Source organism: Peromyscus leucopus, chromosome 4, assembly GCF_004664715.2.
Source record: "Peromyscus leucopus breed LL Stock chromosome 4, UCI_PerLeu_2.1, whole genome shotgun sequence".
Taxonomy (NCBI): Eukaryota; Metazoa; Chordata; class Mammalia; order Rodentia; family Cricetidae; genus Peromyscus; species Peromyscus leucopus.
In genome coordinates this window covers 129,449,924-129,473,090 of record NC_051066.1, presented here as the reverse complement: position 1 = coordinate 129,473,090, position 23,167 = coordinate 129,449,924, and the positions used below count along the sequence as shown (strand labels likewise).

Genomic DNA, 23,167 nt, shown 5'->3' with positions numbered 1-23,167 from the left:
ACAGAATAAACAGTGTGAGTGCATTGACAGGTTACGACCAGAGGCTCTGAAGCTGAGCTCAGAGAGGCCGGGGTCTCTGGGGAACTGGCTCCTGTACATCTGGAAACAGCAGTAGAATGTTCTGGACCTGCTGGGGGTTGCCTCAAGACAACAGGGAAAGACACAAGAGACATGCAGAGTAGACACCAGTGGCTTTCAGCTCAGCTCCAAGGGGCCAGAGCCCTAAGCAATTGGGAACTCCTGCCTCCTCGAAGTGGTTCCAAGTACGATGAGTCAGAGAAGAAAGTTAAGAAGCCAGACCCTGGAAGGCAGGTGCAGGTGAAGAAAGCAGAGTTGTGTTATATACACACAACAGGCAGTTCTGTGCAAGTGAGTGAGCAGGCAGATCTTGCAATCAGAGACAGGACCAACCCTGGTAGCTGGGAACTCCACGGGGTACTCCTGCACATGGTGGCGGCCCTGGCGGCCTCGGGTGATTCTAGGGGAGGCTCTTTGCCTCTCCAGGCTGGAGGTACTGTTGCTATTTCGGGTTCGCACCTGAAAGTAAGAAAGGATAAACACTGGGCCGTAGGTGACTGGATGCAGGGGGTCCAATAAGGGCTCCCAAAGGGATTGGGCCCTAAGGAAGCCTCAGGCTGACCTGCTGAAGTGAAGAAGACAATTGGATATAAACTCAGGGATCCCTTTAACAAGGATATCTTTGAAGGAGACAATCACACTGCCCCATGTCACAACACAGATTTGACTACCCAAACTGGCAGCAGCAAATAGTGATTAAGCAATTGTTTGCCTTAAACCAGTGGTTCTCAACCTTCCTAATACTGTGACCCTTTAATACTGTTTCTCATGCTCTAGTGATCCCCAATCACAAAAACATTTCATTACAACAGTTATAAACTGTAACCTAAATATCTGACATGCAGGATATCTGATATACGAGCCCTGTGAAAGGGTTGTTCAGTCCCCGAATGGGTCATAACCCACCTTAAGTCGAGCGATATTCCAAAAAGCTCAAGCCTAAATACTGGCTTATTTAGGAAAGCCCTGGATGGGGCAGTTCAGAAAAGCTCAGCTTTCTCAGAATGGTGTGAAGCTGCCTGTTGCCGCCACTTATTCAAAATCGACAACAGTTGACCGTTAGTCACATGTGGCACAGCCTGCCTGTAATCCCAGCGTTAAAGAGGCTGAGGCAAGAAAGCCTGAGACCCAAATTCAGTCAAAAAAACAGCAAAGTAACTGGAATCTTCTCCTATGTGTAAAATGAGGAGAGTACCAATTCATAGAAGGTGATATTATTACAGTAGCTGCCATGCGCTGAACTGACCCGCTGTGACTTTCCATTTCAATAACTCTGTTTTTGTTCTGACTGACATATGTTTGTTTTGTTTGAGATAGCATATCATTCCTCTCTGGTCAAGGGTGGATTAGAACTCACCCATTCAATGTTTTCTTGAGCCAGGGCATACAATGATGGAAGAAAATGACACACATAAGCAACAGGCAACTCAGTCATCCACCCAGAAAACTACATATCCATCCACGGTCGTCACAAATGACTGTGTTATCTCTCACAGGAAAGAAATGGCATGTTGAATAAATAAAATACCAGCAATGACTGAGGTTAGCAGATGTTTTCCCAAGTCGAAATCATTTGAGAGTTGTGAGTATAGCTAAACTGATAGAATGCTAATTTCATATAAGCTCTGGGTTTAAACCGCAACCCACACATAACCAGGTGTGATGGTGCATGCCTGCAATGCATCACTCACGAGAGGTAGCTCAGAGAACTGATTACAGTCAACCATATCCTGTAAGACTGATCCTGCCTCCAGCTCCCAGGCTCCAGTGTTACAGGAGCTCCACACACCCAGGCTACAGCTCATTCCCTGGCATCAGCAGGGATCTGCACTTAAACTTGATCACATAGTGAGGGAGTTTTAGCAGGAAAAGCAATGATTGTGAAGACCTCCTCAAAGGAATCATAATCAGAAAATGTTGATGATAACCAAAAACTAAGTGGTTTTTTTTTTCATTAAGCTCTTGGTGCCGTGTTCCGTGTGTCAAACGGCCATGGCTCATCTGCTCTTCACTCTTATCAAATGTCATGTTTACCTTGAGGTTCAAGTTAGGATCTGAATTATCCTGTTGTGGCTAAGGGATATCAAACTTAACCAAGGAGCTCAGTGGATTAGGAGACTTGCCGAAGCCTGCCAACCCTTGAATTTGGTCCCTGTAATCTACATGCTGGAAGGTGATAACCTACTCTCCTAAGTTGTCCATTGACCTATATACATCCACCACACAAAATGTGTCCAAAATTTTTTCTGATTAAGTAACTGTCTAATCCTTATTTTCTATACAAGGCCCAGGAACGGTGGCAGGTGCCTGGGCTCAGCAGGTGGGACTTACAGCTGGACTTTCAGAGGGTGACCTGGTCTCCTTGGTCTCACGCGTGAGCTTTGGCATTACAATGTCAGAGCCCTCCCCATCCTCTGCCTCACCATCTCCATCTCCTGCTGAGTCCTGTGGTAAGAAAAAAGGATGAACTAAGGGAATCAATGATACAGAAGCATCATTAAATTGACATTACCCTAGGAGTCCCCAAAATACATCCTACAATCACCTGGGTTTTCTTCAGTGAAATTCCACACCTGCTAATCATATGTTCACAAATTCAAATTGGGTTGAATCCCAGGCCACCAGCCAAGTTATGGAAATGCAGAACGCTGCCGGCCTGGCATCCTCAACTTATTCACAGCACATGTGAGAAGACATGGGACATCCTGGCTTACATTGACATCCAGGCCATCCACACACTGTCTCAAACAAACCATAACACACTTTGGCCAAGATGAGCCCATTCCAGAAATGAGTGAGTTTTGATCTGTTAGTACACTGATGACAGACATAATTTCAAACACACAGAAGGTTTGAATAAAAGACTTTCCTGTGTAATAAAGAATTATTTGTCTTGTTTCTCATGCAATCTAAACTAAAAGAAAGGTGCAAACCACGTGAAGTGAAGAGGAGAAACGGTACCTGAGTGTAAGACAGCAGGCTGGAGACCTCCCTCTTTGACAGCCGTGAGCTTGATCTGCGGCCTGCGAGGAAAAGTCAGGAATCCATATTTGCAAAGTAGGACAGTGGTCACCAACCTGGAGAGTGCTCTTGCTAAAATGCATCCTCAACAGTCTGTCTGGGGCCAACTCTAAACCAGTCATTTTAGGAAGCCAGTGTCCCTCATGATCTCCATGAAGAGACAGGGCAAAGGGACACACACACACACACACACACACACACACACACACACACACACACACACAGCCTGGTTTATGCCTTCCTCTTCACATGCTAGCCCATTTCTTCACAGCCCATTCCATGAAACTGGTTGACACTGGCTACATTTCAAATGTTCCCATGTGGCCAAGTAGCTCTTGGGTTGAACAGGAAAATAGGCCACTTTGATCCATTTCAGAAAGTCCTAATGGACACTGTAGATTTCAGTGACACTACAGGGCTCCAAACCAGTGGGGAAGGACTTTCAGGGAGTCTATGAACTTCTAAGAGCAAGAGGCAAGTGGGCAGCATCTCCTGATCATTATGAAGCCCTTATCACCAGAAGAGAAGCAATGAGCTGTCTCCACTGAGACCAGTCATGAAGCTGCTGTGTCGGAGCTTTGACACCCACCTCGGCTCTCTGGTGTGCTGACTGCCTCTGTGCAGATCGCCTCCAAGACTGGGGGTGAGGGAGCATCCTTAGTGTCTGAGGACTGGTCACTGCAGTTCCCGTTGACGATGACAGAGTCCTCACACCCACTGGCTCCCTCTTCCTCATTCAGATGTCTGCTGTCTCCCTTCATTGTTTCCTGGGGAAGAGATCAGGAGAAATGGGGGCATGAGGGGCTGCACATTCTGTTTCACACCACGGTTCTCTATTCCCAGCCCAAGAGACCCCATGACCCACTCTGAGGATGACATCCTACCCACGTTCCCTTCAGACTTCTCCCAATAGCCTGTCTGCTCACCAAACTTGGGAGGCTCAGGACTTGGTTCCATGTGGCTGGCTAGGTGGATTCCAAGCCCCTGATGCCAGGCCCCAGGACAGAGGAGGAGGACGGTGCTAAGGCTGGAGTCTGAAGCTAGGGCCGCTCTGCAGTTGGCCCACACTTCTAACAGTTCCACTTAGCGCATGCTGGCCTGCTTGAGCAGCCTAGGTTCCCATCTGTCCCCGGCCCTTTCTCCCTGCTCAGCTTCTGCGGAGCCTCAAGAAGCCAGTGCACTCATTTCCCTCATGACCCCCTGGTTTGCTCTGTCTCCAGGTCTCCTTCCCTCTGACCCTCCTCTCAGACAGGCTTCTCTCCTCTCCATGGCAGCATAAGCCCCACCCCGGCCCATCCTCTGGGGCCCATTGGTCAGTTGGCCTGTCACTCCCTCCCTCCCTCATCAGCTGGGGGTGAATCCCAAGTTCTGAAAGGAAGGAAGGATACAGGGAAAGTGGTGGCAAAGGGCTGTGGCCGTCATCAGGAGTGACAGCCTGACCTGCTGTGGCCACACTCCACCTCCAGGACTTGGTCTTCTGAGACAGTGAGCCAGGTCCTCACTGACGGCCCGTAGGCTTGTGTGACCTCTGCCCTGGCTCACACAACATTGTTTGTACCAATTAGGCGTATGTACATATAAGAACCTGTACCTGTCCTGGAAACCTGTACAAGTCTTTAATCCCTACACTCAGGAGAGGCAAAGGCAGATGGATCTTCAGACCACAAGGCTACAGTGTAAGATCTTGTCTCAAAAGAAAAAAAAAAAAGTAGAGAATGTAGCTTTCTAACAGCCCACTGTGAGTCCATTCTGGAATAGGGCAGTGGTACACCATTAAAGAGCCTGAAGTTTCCACACACTGCTGCATGCTCCGAGAGCAAAACACCGGGGAACCTGAGGAAGGGTCGAGGGCAGCCTGGGACACAGAGAGGTGCTGACTCAAGAGACAAAGGATGCCGAGGATGTATTTCAGTCCTAGTACAGTGCTTGCCCAGCACTTCAGGGAGCAGCATTAGAAGACGGTCACTGAAAAACATCGTGAATGTTAAATCGTGACCCCGGCTCTCAGCTGTAAAAAGGAAACCGTAGGACAGAAAAATCAGGTGCGCGCGAGTGAGAGACGGCTGTCAATGGTGGTGCTTGCCATGAAGCCTTGGAACCTGATTTTCACGCCCAAACTCACATGATGGAGCAACGCCTGCATTTTCCTGACAAATGCAAGCTCCTGTGTACACATGAGTAGATAGAAAAAAATTAAATTGTAGGCCAGGTGGGGTGGCACATGCCTGTAATCTCAGGACTTGGGAGACAGAGGCAGGCGGATCTCTGAGTTCAAGACCAGCCTGGTCTGCAAAGCGAGTTTTAGGACAGCCAGAGCTGTTACACTGAAAAACCCGGTCTCGAAAAACCAAAACCAAAGCAAATAAATAAATTTTTTAAATTAAATGGAAAAAAAAAACCACACCAAGGGAGGAAATACAGCTGGGTTAACAGAATAAATTTTTCCTATCATGAGAAAATTAAAGCTATCCATGGTTATTCACATCTGTAATCAAGAACTTAGTATGCTAACGAACAAATAGCTTCATGAGTTAAAATCGAAACTGGGCATTGGTGGCACACACGTTGTTTAATCCCAACACTTGAGAAGCAGAGGCAGTTCAAGGCTAGCCTGCTCTACAGAGCAAGTTCCAGGACAGCCAGGGCTACTGGGGAAAACCCTGCCTTCAAAAAACACCAAAAATTAAATAAATAAATAAATAAATAAATAAATAAATAAATAAATAAATAAATTGTCCGCCTGGGCCATAGTAAAATCTACTTGAAAACTATAACCCCAGCACTGAGAATGCAGAAGCAGGCAGATCCCTATCAATCTGAGGCCAGGCTGGGCTACATAGCAAGTTCCAGGCCAGCCAGGGCAACATCATAAGACCCTGATAAATAATTATAAAAGCTTGAAAGAAGGCTCAGTGGTCAAAAGCATTGGCTTGCCGCTCTTCGTTCCAGCATAGTGGCTCACAGTCCTCTCTGTAACTGCAGTTCCAGGGGATCTAACAACCTTTGGAGTCACTGGACACATACACCAACACTTATGCAGCCAACACACCAACCAAAACAAATCAATCTTTTTAAATAATAGGATTATAAGTGAGTAGTCTAGGCTTTTATTCCCTCAGGAAATGACAGTGAAGTTTGCTTTTTCATTGTGTGACAGGTTCTACTATACCCAAGAATTCCTGGACAATGCAGGCTGGCTTTGAACACCTAACCGTTATCAGTCTCAAGAGTATTGAGACGGGGCATGAAGTAAGCCTGGCTTGCTTTGTGAGCCCTGCTCCTTCAACTGGGGTGTGTTCAGCCTTGACACTGAAACATGTTAACTACAAGTCTCAGGCATGAGAACTGTATAATCAAGTCTCTCTCTCTCTCTCTCTCTCTCTCTCTCTCTCTCTCTCTCACACACACACACACACACACACACACACACACACACACACACAAAATCTGTTACTGCTTGGTTTTTCAGTTTATTGTCCTTTGCTTTTTGTTTCGCTTGTTTCTCTCTATAGCCCTGACTGTCCGTTTCGGGACTCAGAACTGCCTGCCTCTTTCGCCTGAGCTCGTAAGTTTCTGAGTTTGAACGGATGTGACAGCTATCCACAAGAATCAGGTCGCACCAGGCCTGGAATATCACTCATCCCCTCTGTTCACACTGTACAGCCCAAGGAAGTCACTCACCACATACACTTGTGTTCAAATACTCTGCCTAGAGAGCACTTGCCCATCTGGTTTCCTTGCTCCTGTTTCAAACACTCACCACAAAAGGCTATCTACCCAGAGAACCTTCTAGAAGCAGCACCTAGTGCTGCTGCCAGAGTACAAGATCTGCTTCTTGTCCACCAGGGGGTGCTGTGTAGCTCAGATGAACAGGCCCCGTGGCCCCCAAGGGTGTATTTGTGATTTACTCAAGGGAGACCATACTGCGTCCTTGTACTTGCCTAAGCATGAGCACTCTGCAAACTGTGCATGCGGACCTCATTACATTGGTAGGCCAGAGCCGGTACCTTGGACTTGAAATGCAGGCATTAGCTACAGTCTCAGTCTCAGGCTGAACCTAACTAACCTGCTCCACCAGGGTTTTAAACTTTATCAAGATCCTTGGCTGATTAATCCATACATTAAAGATCCGCTGTTCTTACACAGACAAACAGAAGATGATACTCCTCTGCCTGACATGGCCCAGTGCTGGGACTTTGTTCTCAACACGAGGACTCTCTGGGCTCCCCACAGCCTAGGGAAATGTCTGATCCAGTCCCATCAGTGAGGCACCATGACTTGGGAGAACAAACTAGCTGACTGCGGCCAGTTCCTGAGGCCAGAAAGGCAGACTTTCAGGAAAGCTGCTGGCCTGTGTTCAGAAGGAGCATTTCCCCTCAGACCACATCAGTGTCACTAAGTAATCTGAGGGGCCTGCCGTGAGTGGGAGGCTGGACCCTGGTGGGACGCTTGAGGATTCACTCCCTCAAGGCACACCGTGAGGGGGCGGCATGCTGGAGTCAGGAGCTGGGCTGGAGTCAGAGGCCTAAAGCAAGGACATGCATGACCTCATGCAGGGTCAGTGGTGGGTTCTCACACAGCCTTGGACTTCAGTCCCTCAGACGGGCCCTAACTGGGTCACCAGAAGCCAGACAGGAGTGTGCCCTCTTCCTACACGAGTCCAAGCAGACCTGCTGCCCAGAGCTGACAATGATTAACCACCTCAGACCTTCCCCCCAGGGCATGAGCAGTGCCTAGGAAGCCAGTGTCTGACAGGTGGGCAGCACACCTTCCCAAAAGCACATCAGTATCCCACAAAACTCCTGCCTGGACCCACAGCCAGGGTCAGGGCCTGGAAATGAGCCCTGTCATTACTGCCCATTACCTGGGTGCCCAGGATGAACTGTACTGGGGAACTGTCCCCTTACACACTGGGGCTGGAAATGACTCACTTGTTAAGAGCACTTCTCTGGCAAAGCACATGGGTTGCCCTACAAGGTGCCTTATAACTACTGTAACTTCAGTTACATGAGATCTGACTCCTTACATCCTCCCAAAATCCTAGGCAAACTCACACTGTGCACACACACAGTGGGTCCCAGCCCATTGGGTCTACATGTTAGACCACGTCTACAAAAACAAAGGACGAGGGAGGTGTGGGGCTGGATATATAACTTAGGTAAAGAGAACTTACTTGCCTAGCAGTCCTAGAGCCTGGCACCACCCCAAAAACTAGTTCCCCCTCAGGGACTGGTATGTAATGCCAAACACAAATCTCTTCCCGGGCATCTCATTTTGGCTTCTGGCAGTTCAAAGCTCGCATTTCCTCAGGAGTATGGCCCTTATCATAAGCCAACTGCTTTATCTCCTGTGATTTTCTAGTAGGGATGCTAAACTGGCTTCCTTCCCAGGGGAGGTCCTAACTTCATAAGGGACTTTCCAGTGTGGCTAACAGGCTACCACACTAACTTGTAAACCTGAACACAGGTAGTGTTCCCAGGTCTCTGCTGTATGTACCCTGAACACAGCACATGCATCCCCCCACTGCCAACCATGAGGGAGGAATTAATTAGAATGCCAAAAGTAACATGCCAATTCTAATACCCAGGCAGTCTAGAGCACATACATGCCTCACTAATGTTTCTGGAGACAAGCAGACAGACCCCTTAAATGCTATTAAGGATGTATCAGTCACCCCGGGGCTTGGGGGCACTCCATGGCTTGAAACACGATCTAGTGTTGTATTTACCTTCCCAGGAGTGACTACCTAACCTTGGGAGCAGAGGTAACCTCTAACTGTTTCCCAGAGACTGGGGTCCAGCATGTGACTCGGGGGTGGGCAGCAGTGGAGGAACCAGGTCAGAGGAGATCAAATGCAATGTGGCAGACAAGAGGGATAAATGACACCCCCAATTAGACTCAAGAGAGGGCCCAGGAACCTCAGCAATGAAGCGGAGAGTTGATGGGAGAGTTGATGTCATCCACCTCCTCCAGTCCGGCCAGCAAAACAGCTATTCCTTGGCATCTTATGATGTTAATTGCATTCATCAAACCTCACTGACAGGAAGGAGGGTGTCAAGGGCATGAAGGGAAAGTAAATAGGAGTCTGTCTCACCTACATCCCCAGGACAACACAAAGGGAAGTAGGAGAGGTTGAAAGAGTATCACCTGCCCCTTTACAAAGTTTCTGTGTAGGGGCATTGACACCCACAGCCTTCCTGGGTGTCTTCCCCCCTTCCTGCCTCCCCCCTAAAAAACCCCAGCAGACATGCTACTTTTTACAGGAGGATACACTACAGCTCAGAGGAAGCAGAGCCTTGTCAGGTTCACACAGCTGCAAAAGGCAGAGATTCGGGCCACTACAGTTCTTACAAGGCCTGGGAACATGGCAGAGCTATAATTAACATTTGTGGAGCTAGAGTGGGCTCAGAGGCTAAGTTACTGTTTATTGCTCTTCCGCTGGACACCCTTTTCTGGCCTCTGAGGATAATGCATGTATGTGGTGCAGACATATGCAGACAAACACCCACAAACATAAAAAATAAATCTTGACTTAAAAAAAAAAATGTAGAGCTGGTTCATCATGTAAAAAAAGCCACCAAGCCTGGCAATGTGAGTCCAACCCCCGGGAACACAGAAAGGAGAGAACAAATTCAAGTTGTCCTAACCAAAATGTGCTATAGCATAGGTACATGGGTGTGTAGATACTTACATATCATTTTGAATTTAGGGGTTTGGTTTGGTTTAGGTTTTTGAACCTGGTACTCCCTATGTAGCCCAGGCTGGCCTTGAACTCAGACCCACATGCCAGTGTCTGGAGTTCCAGGATGAAAGGTGTGCCATCATGCAGAAGGGGAAACCCATTACCCACAATAGTCACGCTACCGTGCTGAGGCAGAAGCACCAGAGCTCGTCTTAGAATGAAATTCTGCCCAAGTTCCAAGAATCACATCAGGTTCTCTTCATGTTCACCTCACACATTAGCACGTCATTTGTGATAGAATGGTCCCTGATGGACACATACCTAGCCCACACACTGCCTTTGATACTAGATGTCCCTGAAGCCAGCCATGGTAGTGAATGACTAAAATACCAGCACTTGAGACAAGAGGATTAGGGGTCCAAGGCCACCTGGGCAGTACGTACAGTCAGATCCTGTCTCCAAAATAAGGCCAAGTGTCCTTCATCCTGTGACTCAGGACTGCCCAGGACCTCAGAGTGCCTGTAACACCCACTATTCAGGAGCCTGAGAAGTATGACAAGTTCAAAACACCCCAGGGCTACATAAGAAACTGGCAATTTTTTAAAGGGGGAGGCCAGACAGGATGCTCAGTGGTTCAGGAGCAGTGGCCACTCTTGCAGAGGATTCAGGTCTGTATCCCAAGTTTCACTTGGTAGCTCACAAATGCCTGTATCTCCACTTCTAGGAGGTCTACTACCCTCTTCCGGCCTCCATGGTCATTATGTACATGTGGTTCCACATACATATATGCACATAATAAAACACCCATACACATACAATAAAATTTTAAAAATCGGGGTTAGCTGGAGAGATGGCTCAGTGTTTAGAAGCGTGTATCGAGGGGCAGTAGAGGGCAGCTCCTGCTGGAAGGGGCCATGTTAAAGTAGAAAAACCTATACCTCACAACCCATGTTATTCTTACCATATGCAGTAAGCCATACTCCTCTAGCCTGTTCTTTTTTTTTTTTTTTTTCCTTTTTTGGTTTTTTTAAGACAGGGTCTCTCAGTGTAGCTCTGATTGTCCTGGAACTCGCTCTGTAGACCAGGCTGGCCTCGAACTCAGATATCCACCTACCTCTGCCTCCCTGAGAGTGGCATACCATCGCCCGGCTCCTGTTTTCTTCCTCTAAGAGTTCACAGCTCCAGGACCGGGGCTGTAGTTCAGTTCTTGCCTAGCATGCATGCATGCATGAAGCCCAGAGTTGAATCTCAAGCACCAAATAACCCCACACACAGTGGCACACACCTAAAATCTACTTCAATACCACTTCAGAATTCTCACTGCAGGAGACTCAGAAGCTCAAGGCAATCCTCACCTACAAAAAGAATGACGTTAGTCTTGACTACGTGAGACCTTGTCTCCAAAATATAAAAATAAGAAACTGTAAAAGTATGAATGCCACAATTCTAGCACATGGAGGCAAGAGTATCAGAAGTTCAAAGTCATCCCAGCTTCAAGCCCAGCCCCAAATACTTGAGACCCTGTCTCCACAGCAATAAATGTATGTGCGCCATGTGAACGCTAAGTGCCAGAAGCCGGGGTTGGGTCCTCTGGAACTGGAGTTCCATAGGGTTGGGAGCCATCATGTGGGGGACCACAGGTCCTCTGTAAGAACAAGTGCTCTTAACCACTGAGCACTCTCTTCTAAAGCCTGTCACATTACCTAGGGAGAGAGGTTCAGATTTGTCCACTTCAGAGCCCTGAAACAGGTCAGTAGGAAAAGCGCTACTGGTACCAACCTACGCTGGAGTGTCTTGATTCAACACATCCTGCCAGCACCTTTTTGGAGGAAGCCAGGTTGAGGCAGGGGTTACTGGAAAGTCATTTCCAATGGGATTCCAATGCAGAACCCACTCCAAGCTATCCCACACCACCCCTGTCAGTGGTACCACTGAATGTAACTCTGGATGACCTGGAACTCACCATACAGGCTACCCTAGAACTCCTGAAAATCTTGTCTTAGCCTCCTGGAATGCTGAGTCTAATTAGAGACACCACTTTTATCTATTAACACACTGTGAGGGAAATAACTGTGCTGTGACCACAAAGAAATAGTGGGCATCTCTACTACACCCAAGACAGAAGAAAAGCAGGGCCAACACTTTAGGTTTTTACTAATCTGCTTTTAGTTAGGACACAACTAACTATGTTATGTGGTACCCAACATCACCAGTCAGTGTGGGAAGCTGCTGAGGCTAGACGACCCACTTTTTCCATGGCTTTAAGGTTCCCTCCCCAGGCTCCTTCCTTCACACCTGCAGAAAGGCTGCAGTATCCATCACACAGTGCTCCCTGCCAGAAGCTTGGGAAGTCAGGCAGGGATGTTGGGGTTGTAGTTTTGATCAGGGAACAGCCTAGCTAAATGAAAATTTCACTGAACCCATGAGCATCTACAAATAACATGCTAAGAAAATTAGTTTTGCTGGGCTGTGGTGGCACACACCTTTAATCCCAGCACTCGGGAGGCAGAGGCAGGCCTATCTCTGTGAGTTCAAGACCAGCCTAGGTAGGCTACAGTGCAAGTTCCAGGAAAGGCAAAAGCTACAGAGAAACCCTGTCTTGAAAAACCAAAAAAAAAAAAAAAAAAGAAAAAAAGAAAAAAAGAAAAAGAAAATTAGTTTTAACAAGCCAGGTGGTAGTGGCACATGCCTTTGATCCCAGTGCTTTGGAGGCAGAGGCAGGTGGATCTTTGTGAGTTTGAGGCCAGTCTGGGCTACAGAGAAACCCTGTCTCAATAAACAAGCAAACAATAACAAAAAGTAGCTTTAACAACAGCAGGCAAAGGCCAGGAGACCCTGTCCTCATGGAACTGCTCAAAGAATAAGGAAGGTAAGAAGGGCGATGGTGGAGGCAGAGGCAGGAGGATCTGAGTTCAAGGCCAACCTGGTCTACAGAGCGAGTTCCAGGACAGCCAGGACTACACGGAGAAACTGTCTCAAAAAAAAAAAAAAAAAAAAAAAAAAAAAAATCAACCAAACAAAAAAGGATTAAGGCAGGTAATAATTAGTGGACCACCAAAGAATAGAGGCAGATTGGGCAAACAAAGCCAAGTTCAGACCCCAAACTATAGTTTCTGTTGTAGGTCCCTGAGCACAAATAGAGACTTCACCCACACATTTGCTCAGGCTTTTCCTAAACCTTGTTGCCCTCTGCCTTTGGTGAACCCCAAGTTGTTTAAAAAACAAAAAACAAAAAAAACAACCCTGTCCACAGCTTCCATTCACCTCTTCAAGTTGCTAGCTTGAGCAAGGATTTCTCATTAGGTCCCTGGGGTCAAGTGCTTCAACTGCATGATGCTTATCCACCAACGCCCACTGTAGCAGCTGGAAATACCAGTACAATCCATTCGTGTCACCCGAGTGCCAGGAAGCAGTGATGGCAGTTGGTAATGTCACCCCAAGTTGGAGTTACATACAGTCCCAGCACTGGCCCAGGCAAACACAAGAGGATACCAATGTGGCTCCTTGTCATGGAAATGAGACTCCAGGATTGGCTAGACTCTCTCTCTCTCTCAGGTACCCTTCCTCAATTTGTTGTTGTTGACCTTTACACGGGCTGAGTCCTAGACAAGAACACAAGAGACTAACATTCTTTCTGTGCTCCCGGTAACCAGACATGCAGACTTACACCTGCGAGTTCGTCGACCTGTACGTGATGCAAAAATGCTCCACAAGCAACCACATCATTGTGCCAAGGACCACTCATCCATCCAGATGAATGCGGCCAAGGCTGACAGGGTCACAGGCTGGTTTAATGGCCAGTTTAAAACCTACGCTATCTGCGGGGCCACTTGCGGCGTGCAGTGTCAGATGATTCTATTCCTGGACTGGCTAAGGCGGACAGAACTGTCTCAAAGAACTTTTGACCAGGAGAGATCAGGGAATATTTGTCATAAATTAAAAGTGAGAAAGTTAAAAAAAAAAAAAAAAAAGACACAAGAGACTAAGCAGTCCAAGTCCAGGAGAGGGAAATACAACAGCTCAGGAACTCCCATATCTCCAGCAGAACACTGGAAGAGCCCACTGTCCAGAAACTGAAACCTACTAGGAAACCGAAAACAGGTCCACTCATTTGTTGTCCCACCACACTTGGGTGGGTTTTTTTCCTTTGAAGGGTGTTGCCAGGTCAAGATCAAACCTGACCAGAGCCTCCTGCATACCTCATGTACCTACAGCAGAGCTCCTAGATCCCATTAACCAGTAAGCCCTATAAACAACTAGTCCCACTCAATAGAGGTAAAAGTTTAAACATCAAATGTTGAGCTGAGCTGGACAGTGGTGGTGCACACCTTTAATCCCAGAGCTCGGGAGGCAGAGCAGGCGGATGTCTGTGAGTTCGAGGCCAGCCTGGTCTACAGAGTAAGTTCCAGGACAGCCCAGAGATACACAGGGAAACCCTGTCTCCCCCTCCCCCCAAAAAAAGCTAAAACCTGTTGTGTGTGTGTGTCTGTGTACATAGTACAATGCACTAAAGCCAGGGCCTCACGCTGTCCGGGAAAGTGTTCTACCTCTGAACTACATCCTCAACATTTGACTCCTCAGAGTCCTTCCTTCTATTAACTCAATGGAACTTCAGCATCTCAGGAATTAGCCAGCAATCAGATGCTATAAAACCAACTCTATAGAGAGAACAAGGGAGGCTGGGGCACGGCCTCATAAATAGAACCTCAACCCTGAGCCCTGCTGCTGTTGCCTCAGCCTATCACCCTACAGACAATGGATTTTAATTAAACTTGGGGCTTTCCTCAACTAATTGAGAATGAGCTATTAGTTCACTAATCTAAAAATCTAAACATATTGTGGCTCCCACTGATGGGTAAAGGTGCACCCATATCCACTTCTCAGCTGGGAGGGAACCTCAGAAAACTAACTCAACACAGCAACCGATATGCATGTCTCCAGCCAGAGACAGACCCATCTGAAGGTCTGCACTGGGCTCCTTGTGCTGGGCAATGTGTCCTGAGATGGTAACAAGTGTTAGAGTGGAAATGTCCCCCATTAAAAGCTAGTCACAATAAGGGAAGCAACTAGATCGGACCCTCAGCCCCACCATCTATAAAGGGGCTCCATGAAATACACAAAGTCACACTTTGCAAAAGACATGAGGAACATTCAGACATGACCGACTCTGAATTAAAAAGTATTTGAGGGAGGCAATGGATGGAAGTCAGGGAGAGGGAAGGAGGTCAGGCCACGTCAGGCCCGACCATCCAATAGAATACACCTGAGGCCAGGCCTGGAGACACATGCCAGCACATGGGGGCAGAGGAAGAAAGGCTTATGCAACAGAGAAGGCCCTATTTCTCAAGGAAAAAGGAAAAAGAAAAAAAAAAAAACACAACAGGTCTGAGAGTGCCCTGTATAGGACCCAGGAAACTTCAGATTTAGGTATCTCAGAAATGGTATCCGGAACTAGAGGTGGAGCTGCCATGGGGGAGTTGGTCTGGGACAAAGGAACGCCAAGGGCCAGTTCCCGGGATGGAGTGCTTGTCCAAATGTCCACTGAACTCGGGTGCCTGGGGCTTCAATAATGAGGGGTGACAGGCGGCTCCAGGTCACAGGCACCACATGGCGGGAGGAAGGGCAGGCCGGGAGGCAGCCTCCTCAACTCCACCTTCCTTCCTCCGCCCTCAGCCCCCTGCAGCTCCCAGATCCTCTTCTCCCCTCCCCCAACCTTTGTAGGGGTAAGGGTTTTTTGCCTATGGCTTTAAAGAGGATGTGGCTGGCCCCAGCAACCTCACCAGCCCCTTTGTCTGGCTCTCTCCACCCCAACAGGAAAGGTAAAGGATTTTGCTGAGCTCCACAATTACACCTTCAGCTAGCCTCAAGCTTGGGGGGGGGAGAGCAAAAAGGGTCCCAAACCATAAAAACACAGCCCTTTCCCAAAGGGAACAAAGGGGCTGGCGATGGGTGGGCTCTGCAGGTAAAGGCGCTTGCAGCCAAGGCTGACGACCCAAGTTCGCTCTCCAGAGCCACATGGTAGCGTGTCCCACGACAAGTTTCCCTCTGACCTTCACAATGGTCCCACGTGTGTGTACACACATACAAAGTGAAGCGTAATAATTTTTTTTTTTAAAGGAAACAAAGACAGCCCTTCCTGCCAACTCCCCAGTCACGGACAATGATGGTTTAGAAAGGCTTCCATATCTGAGAATGAAACGGAGTACCTCAGGAAGGCAGGAAAAGGAGGGGCTGGCAAAGGTGACTCTCCATTCCGCTCTCGGCACAGGCTACCTCAACATTCGCGTGTTGGGGCCTACCCTAGGTGCTGTGCCCACCACCTTCGAGACGGAGGGCTCAAGACCTCAACCCGGCTTCATCCCTAAGTCTTTGTGAGCATTGTTCCTATTACACAGATGTAACATTCAAGATTACAATTAAGACACAAGGGATATGTGCTTTGCACTAATATGACGTAAGCACAAATCCAAAACTATGCTTGCCTGAGAAGGAGAGCCTGCGCTGGGAGGTAATGAGGCCAACTACAGTAGTCACCAGTGCTTGCTGTATTACCAACCCCACAAAAGTTTACCTTGAAGCTGGGAGATGGGACCCAGTGGTAGATGGCTTGCCTGAAATAAGGTCCTGGGTTTGGTCCCAAAAGCACTAGGGGTGGGGGAGGGCATACTCCCAAATCTGGAAAAGCTAAGTATACACCCGAGGTTTCCAAGGGCCAGCACACAAGCCTCAGCAGGCCTGGTGGGTACAGGAAGGTCAGTGTAAGTGCCACTAGTCCACCAAAACCCACAGCATCCACAAGGCCGGAAGCACTCTACCGGGCCCTTCATTCCTTTTCATTCATCCGCCTCAGACTGCAGAGCGGGAATCACAGGGACTCCATGCTGCAAACCTCAGGGATGCAGGGGGTTGCAGGCTGGAGCCAGAGGCATGCAGGAGAGTACAGGACTGCAGCCACAGGTGGACTCGAGCAAGTGGACTCGAGCAAGAAACGCTGCGCCTCTGGGCAGTCCATCCTTGTGACTGCAGTGGTCTTGGGTTTTCTGATTGCACCTTCTACCCTGGAAAGACTCCACAGGCGTCTTTAAGCAATCCCTGAAGTACAGACACTTGTAGGCTAGAAAGTGAAGGCAAGTTTTTTGTTTTTTGTCTTTTTAATTAAGGCTTCAGTGTATAGATTGGAAAGTGGGGCCACCTCACCCCGGAAGAAAGTTAAGAATGGAAAGTGAGCCCCTAGGGCAGCCGGCAGGGTGAGGCACCGCCCCCAGCCAGCTCCACCCTGGCCAGGTGTGCTCAGCCAGCCCCTCCCAGCAGCCGGCTGCGCCTCAACTCAGGTGGCTCTGCTCCGGAGGACCCCGAGGACAACGCCCATCTGGCATCCCCACTTTTTGGTACCCAGAGCACCATCCCAACCTGGAGGTGTCCGTCATTCGAAGTTCCAAGCCAGAAGGGATCCACATCCACCGCCACCTTGACGAGACTGCTTCTTCCTCTACATCCGGACCATCCCTCCCTAAGGAGGCTCCGGTGAGACCCGGGCCAGGTAAGGACAGCCACCCCTCGAGCCCCATTCCGCTCCCAAGTGCCCTCAACTCCAGATTCCAGAGAAGCTACCTACACGTCTCCTCCCCTCAACTCTTCAGAGTGGTGGGGTGCAGCGGAGGCGTCGCTTCCTCGGTCCCCATGCCCGGTCCCGTGTCCCCGTCCCGCTAGGCACCATGCGCCCCGTTCCCCTCCGGTTCCTCGCAAACCTCCAGGAGCCTCTAGGGGACCTGTCGCCCCGGCACCCACCCCACCCCAGCCTCCAGGTTCCGGTCCCCTGGGACCCCCCCCTCGGGGCGCGGGGTGCGCTCACCTGCCGCGAGGTTTGCTGTGGCGCGGCGCCGCGGTCGCGCCGCGGGTCGTGGCCAGCGGACGGCGCGGGGTGCCGGGCTCGCGAATCTCCGGCGCCGATCGCCGCGCTACGTTTACTTGGGCCGCTTAACCCCCGCGCTGCCGGCCGGGAGCGGCCGTGCGCTCGCCCGCGCGCCAGTGGGGCCACCGGGGGGTGGGGGGTTGGTCCGGGGCGCTGGGGCCGGAGCGTCCCACGCGGGCTGCAGCTGCGAGGCGAGGGCGGCAGCGAGGACGCTGCGGGGCCGGGCGCGCACGGGAGTGGGTGGGGAGGGGGCGGCGCCGCTTGCCCTTGTAGCCCCGGCCCGGCCCTCGCCCCGCCCCCGCCCGGGGGCGCCCCCGCCGCAGCCACTCACCGACCGGCCGGGCCAAAGGGACGGGCGAGGGAGATTTGAAATCCCTCCCGAGCCTCCACGCCCCGCCTCCTCGGGCGCCGCCCCTGGGCCCCCTCTGTCTGGAGGGTCACCCTCCCGAACGATCCGAGCCCACGGAGACTCCACCTGAGACCCTCCCCCCCTCCCCTCCTGTCCCCCAACCCCGAGCGGACGCACACACTCACAGGCAAGCGCACACAGATCTGGATGCACGGCCCAGAGAGGGAAAAAGCCCCAGCTGGAGTCACACAGCAACCCTGCATCCGCTTTTCCACCACCCCTCCCGCTGCAAAGGCTGGCCAGGGCGCTGTGGTGGCCCTGCAGGTCACCCGCTGGGGACCCCGCCACTGCTTCCTGCCTTCACCTAGCTTGGCCTTCGTCAGCCATTTTGAAGGGAAAGGAGGCCCTTGGAGGAAGAAGCAGCATTCTGGGTTCCCCCGACTACCTGGGTTCCCGTGCCAGCTGGGGAGAAGTCCTACTCCGCAGCTTAGGGCTGCCTCGGCCATAAATCCCACTCTGAGACCATTGGAAAAACACTAATAATATTTATGATAGGCACCTGGCGTTTGTATTTATTTCTTTATTCGCTCGTTTGCCTGCTTCTTGTCTGTCTCCATACATTACATGGTGAACATCAAAGTAGATACTAAATAAATGTAAGTTATAAATGAATGGACAGAACGACTGATCGCAGTGACCAACTCCAAGGCCAAGCATGCGCAGGCTCCACGAATCTCCTACTCTGTTGGCTCCCTGACTTCCCTCCAACCTCTTCTCTGCTTTGCTGGTCTCCCTCCGATGCACGAAGCGTTTTCCTTAGGATGGATGCTCTGGCTTCTTTCCTCCTCTTCGTTTCCTTCGATCTGACACAGGAAGCAGCTTTCTCATTACTACACAGAACAGTCTTTGCATCCTTCTTCTATCGTTGTGTTCCCATAACTAACACCTTAAACCTCTCTGAGATTGTTTTGTATATTCTTGTCTGCATTTCCCTTGGGGTGGGGGCAGAGGACCTACTCTAGGGAGATGGAAGCCACAACTCTCTGTCTCTATAGCCCACGGGGGCGGGCGGGGGGGGGGGGGGGCTGGCATCAAAAGGAACTAACTCAACACAAGTTTGTTGAATGAATGAATCTCCACAGGTTTCCTGCCTCTGGGGCTCCAGCTTGAGTTAAACACAGCTTTCCTCCTGCACCTATTCCTGGGGGTAAAGGAGCAAATAGGGGCTACTTTGGGAGACGTCAAGTTTCAACACTTCTGGGCCTTGTTCCATTTAAAAAAGACTAGAAAGGCCAAGAGACAGAAGGAGGAAAAGCCCTTAAAATAGAGCTCAACCTGGGCCTGGCTTCACGGGGAGGACCAGTGGGAACTTCTTGGCAAATGGGTAAACAGCTCTGAAGTGTGACCGGAAGGTTGGTGGAGAAAGAGGCAGATGTCTTAAGCATCCAGATTAGCAGGCGGTCTTGGTCTCTTCATTTGGAAAGGACCATAACTATCGAGAGACTAGCAGGGCATAGTGGATCCTGCAGGGAATCCCAGCACTTGGGCGAGTTAGACCATTCCAGGCCATTCTCAACTACATAGCAAGTTCCAGGCCATACTAGGCTGTGTGAGACCCTGTCTAAACCCCCTCTCCTCTAACCAGAAAAAAAAAGATCAGGAGTAAGAAAACTACCTACAGGGCTGGACAGATGGCTCAGTGGTTAAGAGCACTTGCTGATCTTCCACAGGACGAGGGTTCAATTCCCAGCATCCACATGGCAGCTAACAACACATCTGTAACTCCAGTTCCAGAGGATCCAAGACCCTCTTCGGCCTTCCACAAACATACATGAAAGCAAACGCTGTACACACAAAATAATAAACTTATTTTAAAAGGAAGAACACTACCTCTAGGGAAGTGTGGCCCATACCTTTAATCTCAGCACTTCAGAGGGAGAGACAAGAGGATCTCTGTGGGTTGGAAACTGGCCAGCAAGTCTCCATTGCAAGTTCCAGGTCAGCCAGGGTTATGCAGGGAGACTTTGTTGAAAGAAAGGAAATAATCTCAAGAGAGCACAAAACTTTACAGTTTGAAAACTCATTGGTCAACTCACTTGAGCCACCAGACTCTCCAAGAAGAGGCAGAGCAAGGAGCATCAACCTGAGTTTGGAGGAGTGAAGAGAAGGCCGGAAGAGGGAGGCACTTACATAATACTGCCTTGATGGAACACCTGTATGTGGAGGTTTGCCAGCGGAGTTTATTGTAAGGTATAACTGGTCATAATCATTACGACCGTGATGATAATCACTGTGCCTGAATGAGATTAGGGTTGGGTGTGTAGCTCTGTGGTGGAGGGTTTGCCTCCCAAGTGCAAGCCCCGGGAGCTCCATCCCTAAAGCCATACGTGCACGCACACAGAGATCTGTGATTAAAGCCCATTTGTTTTACATTCAAGAGACACAAAGCTGGGGTTGGGGGCACGTCCCTTCAGCTCTAGCTCTGGGGAAGTGAAGGTGGCAGGATTGCTAGGAATCTGAGACAGGCTGAGCTACATGGAGAGTTCAGGATAAGCCTGGACTGTATAGTGAGATGCCTCCCCCATCCTTCAACAAAGAAGGGTGAAAGAAAACACATATGCAAAAGGCTGTCCTTGCTCTTAACATACAGGAAATATCTAGAAAAAGAGTATAATGTCACCTGTTTACACTCTCATACAGGAAATCAAATGCATATATCTGCAGGAGGCAGATTTGAAAGCAAATGAGACAAAATATAAACAAATGGGTTATCTGCTTTTAAAACTTTGTATAATCCTTGTCTTATGATGTTAAATTAAATGTGTTTCATTCATTTATGTGGGGTGGCAGCCAGAGGTCAGAGGACAGTTTTTCAGGGCTCCACTTTCCACTGTGTGGGTTCTGGGGCTTGAACTCAGCTCTTCAGTCTTGACAACAAGCACCTTTACCCACTGAGGCATCTCACCAGCCCCCTTAAGTTAAACACTGGTGTTCAAGAGCCAGGTGTGGTACACCTCCTTAATCCCAGCACTGGGGAGGCAGAGACAAGTAAATCTTTGTGAGTTCAAGGCCCAGCCTGGTTTGGGTGTTTCAGGCCAGCCAAGGCTACATAGTGAAACCCTGTTTCAAAGACCAGACAAACAAAAATTGCCTATTCATCAGGGATTATAGAAATAAAGTCACAACATAAAACTTGCATTAAAACTAGGCCTGGTGATATATAATTTCCAGCACTTGAGAGGTAGAAGTAGGAAAGATTAGGAATTCAAGTTCCCCCACATAGGGAGGCCATCCTGGTCTACAAGAGACCCTGCCTGCCCCCCCCCCAAAAAAAAAGCAAACAAGGGCTGGAGAGATGGCTCAGCAGTTAAGAACACTGGATGTTCTTCCAGAGGATCCAGGTTAGATTCTAACATTTAGAACCATTGTAACTCCAGTTCCAAGGGATCCAATACCTTCCTCTGAGCTCCTCAGACATCAAGCACACCATGTAGTACACAGACATACATGCAGGCAAAACACTTATGCATATAAAATAAAAATAAATCTTAAAAGCCAAACAAACAAACAAAAATATGCTCATCAGGGAAAGGCTCTTGCCACCAAGCCTGAGGCCCTGAGTGTGATCCCTGGGCCCCACACATATGATAGAAGGCACAAACCAACTCCAGTAAATTGTCCCCTGACCTCCACAACTGTGCTGTGTCATACACACAAAATAAACAAATGAATAAATATAGTTTGGGGGTGTTCTTTTTTTTTTTAACTACATTACAGCAAGGTGTCACATACCTGTTATTATCCCAGCAATCAGAAGGTAGAAGTGAAAGGATTAGTAGGGTTTCTAAGCCAGCAGAGCCTTGTCTAAAACAACAGCAAAAACAAAAATCAAGTGTGGTGGAGCCCCACCTGTCGTCTGTCTCAACACTTGGGAGACAGGATCAGCAGGAGCTCTGTGAGTTCCAAGCCAGGCCAACCACAGCTACAGCAAGACTGTACCAAAGAGGATTCGAAACAATAACCATGCTTTCCTCCTCAGCCAGGCATCGTCGAACTGGGCCCATAATCCTGGGTCTTGGGTGGTGTAAGAGGAAGAAGGAAAGCCGGAGCTACCTGAGACTGTCTGCACATACACATCCTACTCACCCTTCTGCTCATGAGTGAATGCTGATGGACTTCCGCTCGTGCCAAGGATCAATATTTGTGTTCAGCCCCTGCTGTCTTAGAGCAGCTGTGAGTACTTATTTGTTTGTTTGTTTGTGGTTTTTCTCTGTGTAGCTCTGGCCATCCTGGAACTACCCTGTAGTTCCAGGCATGTGCCACCACACCCCACTTAATCACTGCTTAATTAATTAAGCAGTGCTGGGAACTAAACTCTGGACCTTACACATGATAGGCAAGCTTCCTACCACATCCCCAGCCCAACTGAATTTTTTGACAGAGTATCTAATACATACTAGGGCTCAGTATGGGGTGGGGTTTTTTAATGAGTACCCAAGAGTAGACTCTATATATCTCAATCATCTTTAAAGCAGAGATAATAATTTTAGCTACTTCAAAGTTTATTGGAGAATTATGTGATTAAACACATGGAAGGCATCTCACACAGTGCCTGACCCGTTGGAAACTCATTAAAGTGTTGTTCTATAAAACCCTAGTGTCAGAGTGGAATAAAACCAGACCTAATGGCCTGTGCCTGCCATCCAGCACTCCTGACAGAGACAAATGGGTCAAAAATTCAAGGTTGGAAACGGAATAGTGGCACAGGCCTTAAATCCCAGCACTCAGGAGGCAGAGGCAGGTGGATCTCTGAGTTTAAGGCCAGCTTAATTCACAGAACATTGGCTGGGGGGGGGGGCTACACAGAGAAACCCTGTCTCAAAAAAAAAAAAAAAAAAATTCAAGGTTGGATTGTTAACATGGCTGATCACTTAAAAGCACTCCCAGCTCTTCAGAGAGGACCCTGGTTCAGTTCCCCAGCACCCATATCTGGCAGCTCACGACTGCTCGTAACTCCAGGTCCTACCTGGATGTGGTGCACATAAGCTCATGCAGTCACAGACACATGCAGAGGAGTAAACGTAAATTAATAAAAAAAAAAAAAATTAAAGGTCATCCTCAGCTA

The 23,167-nt window shown here is 49.1% G+C and overlaps 1 protein-coding gene and 1 pseudogene across 7 annotated transcripts in view; one reads left to right on the top strand and one right to left on the bottom strand.

Annotated features, from left to right (window-relative positions):
- LOC114705546 (DNA (cytosine-5)-methyltransferase 3B) overlaps window positions 1–17,930 on the bottom strand; it is a 38,749-nt gene extending 20,819 nt beyond the window's left edge. For 4 of the 7 annotated variants that reach the window (XM_037205314.1, XM_037205316.1, XM_028887450.2 and 1 more), the window contains exons 1-5: window positions 17,634–17,930; window positions 3,689–3,866; window positions 3,040–3,101; window positions 2,410–2,523; window positions 412–537 (exon numbers count right to left, since the gene is read on the bottom strand). In XM_037205314.1, the coding sequence (XP_037061209.1) occupies window positions 412–537; window positions 2,410–2,523; window positions 3,040–3,101; window positions 3,689–3,860 (474 nt within the window). In that variant the 5' untranslated portion in view covers window positions 3,861–3,866; window positions 17,634–17,930. The remainder of the gene's footprint in view (window positions 1–411; window positions 538–2,409; window positions 2,524–3,039; window positions 3,102–3,688; window positions 3,867–17,633) is intronic. The other 3 variants (XM_037205317.1, XM_037205315.1, XM_037205318.1) reach the window with 3 other exon arrangements.
- On the top strand, window positions 13,243–13,686 carry LOC114705547 (annotated as a pseudogene).
- Window positions 17,931–23,167: the final 5,237 nt, after the last annotated feature.